Source organism: Gigantopelta aegis, chromosome 1 (genome assembly GCF_016097555.1).
Source record: "Gigantopelta aegis isolate Gae_Host chromosome 1, Gae_host_genome, whole genome shotgun sequence".
In the NCBI taxonomy this organism is placed as follows: domain Eukaryota; kingdom Metazoa; phylum Mollusca; class Gastropoda; order Neomphalida; family Peltospiridae; genus Gigantopelta; species Gigantopelta aegis.
Genome location: NC_054699.1, coordinates 27,217,135 through 27,225,687, shown reverse-complemented (window position 1 = coordinate 27,225,687; position 8,553 = coordinate 27,217,135). Strand labels below are relative to the sequence as shown.

Genomic DNA, 8,553 nt, shown 5'->3' with positions numbered 1-8,553 from the left:
CTGAAGAGCCTATATCATATCAATATGCTCCAATTCTAGTGGTGGTGCTGGTATGTTATACTTTAGTTCGTTCGTTCGTTCTTTCTTTCTTCCTCTAGATTAAATTTGGTTTACATACAATAAGGAAACCAAAGGGCCCAAATCGGTTGGGGAAATTCGGAGGCATTCTCCTCCGCGAATAGTTTTGAATTCCTAGTGTTTATATATAGCATTGTAGCGTTTTGATCACAAGGACGCATTTTCGTATCTTCTAAATTCAAGGGACTCAACTCTATGAAAAATCGCAGTTAAAGTTACATTTGATCTGTAACAGTACATGATAAAGCTATGCAAAAGTTCAGCTCAATATCTCAAGACATTGTGGAACAAACCCATCAGGAAAACTATATGTGGGATAGACAGACAGACAGACAGAAGGACAGAAATGAAACCTATAATCCCCTCCGGTTGGACCGGTAAGGGACTAATAACAAGGGAATGGGGGACTGGTGGGCGTGGCTCCTGCTTTTTCTTTAAAGATATGTAAACTTTATATTGAAGTACACAACTGTTAAAAACTGGGGGGGGGGGGGGGGGGGGGGGGGGGGGTTTCACGTTGTAGTAATATCAGACGATGACATTACGAAAACAAGCCCGACTCAATGCAAACGTTCTGTCATTTAATAACATCGATCTCGAAATGTAAATACAACATGTGTCTGAATTTCCTTACGTTTACAAAATAAATTAACTCGACCCTAAACAGAACAACCAGCCAATTCGGGCCAGTTGCATGCGTTGACCTTGACATCCCAGTGGAGCCCTGACGGACAGCTGGACTCGAACGTGCGACCTTCGACACACTGGTAGAACTTGGAGCAGTCCGACGGGTGGGGATAGTAGCCATTGTCCTTCCCGCTGCAAGTGAAAGCTTCTGCAAAAACGAGACAGTAACTCCATTAAGTCGAAAGAAATGATTAGGGCAATGTCATAAGCGTACGAGACAGGGGGAAGGGGGGGAGAGGGGCAACTGCCTAATGATGGAGCAAAAACTCAAAATCGGAGAAAAATGATAGAGATATTCGTGGAAAATGTGTTAACCGTATACGTTTTTAACATGTAGTTCCATCATTCTACCCTGAAAATTGGTTGTAATGCATGTAAAAATGCGTAGTGATTCGTTTGCAATCGTATACAGCTGTTTGGCAGTAATGATAATATGAATAATTCTGGCATTTTCTTTTAATTCGGGTAAAAGCCAGCCTGCCCGCCCCTCCCCTCTCCTACAAGAACGAGAGCCCGTACGCCTACGTCAATTCATCCTGCAGACACTGTTGATGGATGGATGGATGGATGGGTGGATGGATGGGTGGATGGATGGATAAATGAATCAATGATACAGTGATTTAATATAGTGATGGACAGAAATGAGACTTCATGTAAATAACGCTTGGTGCGCGGTCGGTCTGGGATCGATCCCTGTCGGTGGGCCCATTGTGCTATTTCTCGCTCCAGCCAGTGCACCACGACTGGTATATAAAAGGCCGTGGTGTGTGTTATCCTGTCTGTGGAATGGAGCATATAAAATATCCCTTGCTGCTAATCGAAAAGAGTAGCCCATAAAGTGGCGACAGCTGGTTTCCTCCCTCGAACATCTGTGTGGTCCTTAATCATATGTGCGACGCCATATAACCGTAAATAAAATGTGTTGAGTGCGTCGTTAAATAAAACATTTTATTATATAACATTTAGTGAAATATCTTAAAATATCAGTGAAATAAAAGTGTTATCAATCACTCAGTGACGATAACACATTTTAGAGTGAAAATTTCACTATTTCAGTCTAAAATGTGTTATCTTCACTGTAAGAAAGCCGGAACTATTTTGCTGCCGGCATTTTAAAAATAAAGGTAAATTGTCAAAAAAAGTTATATAATAAATAGAAAATTTCATGTTTTTTGTCAAATATGATTTATATCTCATCTCATGAAGTTTCCAATCATATCACACTCGTTGCGCAAGCGTGACTCGTGAGATATCATTGCAAATTTCACTCGATGAGATATAAATCATATTACACAAAAACATGAAATATCCTCTATTCCTTCCTTCCTTCATATAAATAATAACTGCAAAGTGACTACAATTAAAACGATCATCTACAGTGACAGGAAACTGAGTGTAAAAGATAGTGGAATAAGTTACCTAAATTTTTATTTATTTATTTATTTATCCCGTCTTATCAAGTGTTCCGCAACTAGCATATCAGACGCCGTGGTATGTGCTATCCTGTCCGAGTATAGGCAAATTTAACTCATCTTATCCATCAGGAAACTGTTCAAGCACACGGGTCCTATATTGCTAAAGTTAAAATTTAGCGAACAATGTCAGAATTATCAGAATTATCAAATGTTTGACAAGGCACTAAGTGGTGATAAATAATTATCCAATATGCTCTAGAAGCGTCATTGAACAAAACAAAATTATCTTTTTTTATTAAAACATTTTTGGCTATTTTTTTTTTTTGTTATTTACTTATTTATTTATTTATTTATATTTTATTTATATTATTTTATTACTATTATATTTATTTATTTATCATACTTACTTACTTTGCATTTATTTTATTTTATTTTATATCTTATCTATTTATCTATATTATTTATATATTCATTCAATTCCGTTAATTAATTCATTCATTCATTCATTCATTAATATATGTGTTTTCGCACCTCCACCTCCATCAGTGGTTCCTTGTGTCGACTGCTCGGTCGTCTGTTCGGTCGTCTGCTTGGTCGTCTGTTCTGTCGTCTGCTCGGTCGTCTGTTCGGTCGTCTGTTCGCTCGTTGTTTCCCCACTCGTCGTCATCGTCTCCCCGCCCGGGGTGGTCGCCGGTACCTCCCCTAGCTGGTCAATAATTGCATTGATCAGTGGGTATCTCTTAGCAGACGAAGAACACACTTTGTTGAAGTCGTCCAGATCGAGAGCCCAGATCATAAAGCCGGAATATCCTTCCGCTTTCAACCAGTCGGCCTGAAAACGTTAAAGGTGCACTGTCATATCTGTAAATGTTTTTGGTTTTTCTCTTCTTCTTTTTTTAATGTTGTTTGTTTCGAGGTATTTTTTTTTATTATTATTTTGGGGGCGGTTATTTTATATTGGTTGTGAAGGAGGTGGTGGTGTTGTTTTTGTTGGGTTCCTGTAGTTGGGCTTTTTGTGGGTTGGTGGTTGTGGTGGATTTTTTGTGTTGTTATTGTTGGTGGTGGTGGTGGTTTTTGGTGTTGTTGTTGTTGTTGGTGGTGGTGGTGGTAGTGGTGTTATTTTCTGTTCTTGGGTTTTTTTTATAACAAATAACAGTTACCACTGATTAAATGTACATAATGCTTGAATAATTCACTAGATGGTATTAACATTTTGTAGTGTATTGACACTTGATGCAAACAGTGATTTCCAAAAGAAATAGTGGTAAAAACAAAAATAAATTTGAAAAGTCCCCCCCTGCGCGTGCTGTAACCTCACCGTGGTGCAGGGGTGTAACATTCTCTTTGAAAATGGCCAATACGGCACAAATTGAAATTTTGAGTAAAAGTCAGTATCTATCTGTGATATTTGTATTTTTGCACAGTTCTTTACACTGTTTTTATTTAAATCTTGAATTTTTATATTGATGTTGATCATCACCTTATTTGTTTCCATTACCATAGTTTGACACCCAATAGCCGATGTATTTTTCGTGCTGGGGTGTCGTTAAACATTCATTCATTCAAATTGACAAGAAAACGTAAATAATGAAATCTTCATCATGTACCCTCCAAACCAAAGGCATTTTTTAACATCAAATAATAATGTACGAGTTGGCATGTTGTTCACTCTCTAAATATTCTTCAATACCATGGTATGTGCTATCCTGTCTGTGGGATGATGCATGTAAAGTATCCCTTGCTACTAATGGAAACATGTAGCGGGTTTTCCTCTCTAAGACTATGTCACATATTACCAAATGCTTGACATCCAATAAATCGATGTGCTCTAGTGGTGTCGTTAAACAAAACAAACTTTTAACTTTTCTTCAATAAAATTAATTTATTTCTACTAGTCGTACTCCCCTGACACTGACACTGATTCTGGTCACAGGAACTCACCTTGCCGCCCACACCCACCCCACCCCCACCCCCCAACCCCACCCCCAATCCCACCCCCTCACACACACACTCCCAGATACGGACCTGCAGTTTAAAGTATAGGAACTCACCTTCAGTCTCATACTCCGCTTATTATCGTAGCTAACCCACAGGCTGTTTTTCACGAAGTACGGAACCTTGCTTTCGTCATCAAACTCCACCGCGCCACCACCCGTTTCAATGTCTTGACATACCTAAGTAATATTTAAAAAAGGCTTTAAACGAGAGGATTCTATAGTTCTATGGTAGAGGCGCATACTACAGGACGCGTTTCTATATAATTATATTTAAAAATTAGTCTAGACTCTAATTTAAATGACGTCATATACATGCTATGTCATTAAAGTCTCACTCTTTTAGTCTCGAGTCCAGTCCCCCCCCCCCCACTCACCCCCTCTCCCTCCCTTCCTCCCTCTCTCTCTCTCTCTCTCTCTCTCTCTCTCTCTCTCTCTCTCTCTCTCTCTCTCTCTCTCTCTCTCTCTCTCTCTCTCTCTCTCTCTCTCTCTCTCTCTCTCTCTCTCTCTCTCTCTCTCTCTCTCTCTCTCTCTCTCTCTCTAACTGGATTAAACATGAAGACACCGACACTCACTTCGTAGTATGACCAAAACCCGGACTGGCCGGTGTACTTCCCGCCAGGACCGGTGCCCGCCGGAGCCCCAACTCCGCTATTCGATGGGTCGTGCAGAGTAAAGGTGTGGCCGTAAGTTGCCATGCCAACAACAATCTTGTCTTTTGGAGCCCCTGACTTGTTCCACCATGCTGCAGTCTCGTTCTGAAATAAAATACAGACACAGGCCCGTAACCAGCGTGTCAAATGTGTGTGCGTGTGTTGGGGGGGGGGGGGGGGGGGGGGGTCAACTTAGAATCAGCTAACTTGTTTCATTTTATAGCTAATGGGATCTTGTTTATGTGTACCAAATTTGATTATCCATTTAGAAGTCTTTTTTTGAAATTTTATTTTTTAATTATGCATGATTCTAGCACTTGCGAAACATTGGGGTGGACTTGACAGAGAAACAATATATATATATGTATGTATGTATGTATGTATGTATGTGTGTGTGTGTGTGTGTGTGTGTGTGTGTGTGTGTGTGTGTGTGTGTAATATTGAATTGAAAACAGTCTTTTTGATGTCTTAAAAAATGGCTCCATTTTAAGGATTCTTCAGTTGTCTCAATGTATTCACTTTAACTAAGGGGGCGGGACGTAGCCCAGTGGTAGAGCGCTCGCTCGATGCGCGGTCGGTGTGGGATCGATCCCCGTCGGTGGGCCCATTGGTCTATTTCTCGTTCCAGCCAGTGCACCACGACTACCCTGTCTGTGGGATGTGCATATAAAAGATCCCTTGTTGCTTATCTAAAACGATTAGTTCATGAAGTGGCGACAGCGGGTTTCCTCTCTCAATACCTGTGTGGTCCTTAACCATATGTCTGACTCCATATAACCGTAAATAAAATGTTGAATGCGTCGTTAAATAAAACATGTCTTTCTTTCACTTTAACTACTGAAAACTATCAGCCTTCTTATTACTCGTACGAAAATTGACAGATACCCTAAACAATATTATCTACTTGTGAAAAAGCTTGATATTGCTGGAAGAGTCACTTGGACAACCGGGATAAGAACACTGTTAAACGCATATGGCTTTGGATTTGTCTGGGCAAGTGAGGATGTTGGTGATGTATCCCAATTTATATTTATATTTATGTTTAGGCTGAGATTACAAGATTGTGGCAAACAAAGAATTTTAGGAAAACTTAATGATTCAGTTACATTGTTGTTCTATGTTGAATATATATACCAACAACAATGAAAGAGAAAATAGACGAATACTATGCCTATTGATAATTCATGAATTACATTTACGTGACCGGCCTCGGTGGCGTCGTGGTTAGGCCATCGGTCTACAGGCTGGTAGGTACTGGGTTCGGATCCCAGTCGAGGCATGGGATTTTTAATCCAGATTCCGACTCCAAACCCTGAGTGAGTGCTCCGCAAGGCTCAATGGGTATGAGTAACTGGTTCAACAAAGGCCATGGTTTTTGCTATCCAGCCTGTGGGAAGCGCAAATAAAAGATCCCTTGCTGTCTGTCGTAAAAGAGTAGCCTATGTGGCGACAGCGGGTTTTCTCTAAAAAACAGTGTCAAAATGACCATATGTTTGACGTCCAATAGCCGATGATAAGATAAAAAAAATCAATGTGCTCTAGTGGCGTCGTTAAATAAAACAAATTTTACTTTTGTTTACATTTACGTTGTAATATTGGAGAAAAAAAATCCGAATCTTAGTCAGAAAACAAAACATGTCAAATGTATAGTAACAGTTGTATTTGAAGATGAGTTGCTGTGACGGTACATGCTCTTAATTTCTTTTCGCCTGTGGCGATATTAATTGTTTTAGAAGGCCGTGTGCAGTTCCAAATGCACTTAGCCCAGATGTGCAATTTGCTACGTAATACCTTCGCGCGACCGTGCACTCCAATGTGCACTTAGTCCAGCTGTGGAGGCCATGGCCAGTAGTTACGTAATACCTCTGCGAGTGCGGTTTTTACAACCGTGATTTTGGCGAATGGCGACAGCCAGTCTGACGATCAGAGAAAAATATGCCGGTGTGGTGGCTGTGGAAAACCCACATGATACGTGAGGTACCGGCTTGTACCCCCAGGCGATATTCGCTGTCTCTGAGAGTTTTGAATAAATAGCTAGGATTTTAGATATATCGAGGAGAAACATAGGAAGGCTTCCAGGGGGAACGTTAGTCCGTCCGGACTGGTAAATATTTTTATTTCTGCTCTGTGTATAACCTTGATGTGATTGATGTGATTTAAATATTTTAATACTGTATTATACCAATATTATTTAGACGGTGCTGCCGGTCATCTGACGCAGTAAACTGTAGGCTCGCTGTCTAAATAATTATTAAAGCTTAGCCAGTCATCCTAGCGGACCTAGGTAAAACGTAGGTTATTGTCTTTATTGTGATAGGTACCAGTATTAATTCTGTGTTACAAGGTTGCTGAATGAGTAGTAAGGGTTAATTAAAAATTAACCAGTTAGGAATAGAGTTGTAATTCCTTTATTAATTAAGTTCTCCTGGAAGCGTTTCTCAATTATCACACGTTATTGAACGAGTAGTAAGGGTTAATTAAAAATTAACCAGTTAGGAATAGAGTTGTAATTCCTTTATTAATTAAGTTCTCCTGGCAGCGTTTCTCAATTATCACACGTGTGGGTGTTGTGTCACGGTGAAGTGATTAGCATATTGTGTAAACTAGACACCTAGAGATTAACTAATTAAGTGATCAGTTCTGGGTTGTTATTATTGTTGTTATTAATTAACTACTGCGGCAGTATATTGTCAGCGTAGGTTAATACAGATTCCAAAGTGTATTGTGTTTTTGTTGTGTTTTCTAGTGAACTAAACGTGCTATATTATATATACTTTATATAAGATCTTATCTCTGATCATACCTAGAGACGAACCACCAGCGGGTATAACTGCCTGTTACAGAGAGATCTAATAGATATACAGTTAGGAGAGATATTTGGACAATCGTGTTTCATTCAGTTACGGGTATTATAGGATCCCCGTGACAGTTGCATTTTATATTTGTTTGTAAAGCGTGTACGGAAGGAAGGAAAGAAGGAAATGATTTATTTAACGACGCACTCAACACATTTTATTTACGGTTATATGGCGTTGGATAAAGCGTATACTGACCTGTGAAATATGTACATTCCTAAGTACCAGAATCTTGCAAATATTCTACAATTTAGTAAATTATTGAACTCTAATGATACACACATTCCTATGAATTCTATAATGTATGTTAAACTAGCACTTAAATATAGATCCGCTATTTGCTATCTGTTAGTCACAAATGCACTGGTCGCCGTGCGGTGTGTGTGTGTGGGGGGGGGGGGGGCATCTTACCCACTTACGATGCATTTGTGACTGAGGCATTACTGATATCATGTTCTTGTATACTGTAAACTATTATGTAAACTGTTGTATATGGGCCGATGGCTAAATTTAACACCTACCACATTTTGCAAAATGCCAATTTCTCAACAAGGAAAAGAGAGCCCAAATTTCGGGTTTATTCATGTGCATGACTGGGAATATTTGGTACAAATTTCAAGTGAATCTAAGACTGACCGGCGTGGGTGACCCTATATATTTGCTGATTTGAGATGGATTTACATAATAAATATTATTTGAACATACTAGATGTACAATCCTATAGACATGATAGCACATACTACGGCCTTTGATATACCAGTTGTGGTGCACTGGCTGGAACGAGAAATAGCCCAATGGGCCCACCGATGGGGATCGACCCTAGACCGACCGCGCATCAGGCGTGCGCTTTACCACTGGGCTACGTCCCGTC

The 8,553-nt window shown here is 39.8% G+C and overlaps 1 protein-coding gene across 1 annotated transcript in view; it reads right to left on the bottom strand.

Moving 5' to 3' along the window:
• Positions 1–652: 652 nt before the first annotated feature.
• The window catches only part of LOC121372834 (acidic mammalian chitinase-like), a 22,543-nt gene continuing 14,642 nt past the window's right edge, over positions 653–8,553 (bottom strand). Inside the window, exons 6-9 of the mRNA XM_041499314.1 lie at positions 4,750–4,932; positions 4,232–4,354; positions 2,712–3,012; positions 653–913 (exon numbers count right to left, since the gene is read on the bottom strand). Of these exons, the coding sequence (XP_041355248.1) occupies positions 738–913; positions 2,712–3,012; positions 4,232–4,354; positions 4,750–4,932 (783 nt within the window). The 3' untranslated portion in view covers positions 653–737. The remainder of the gene's footprint in view (positions 914–2,711; positions 3,013–4,231; positions 4,355–4,749; positions 4,933–8,553) is intronic.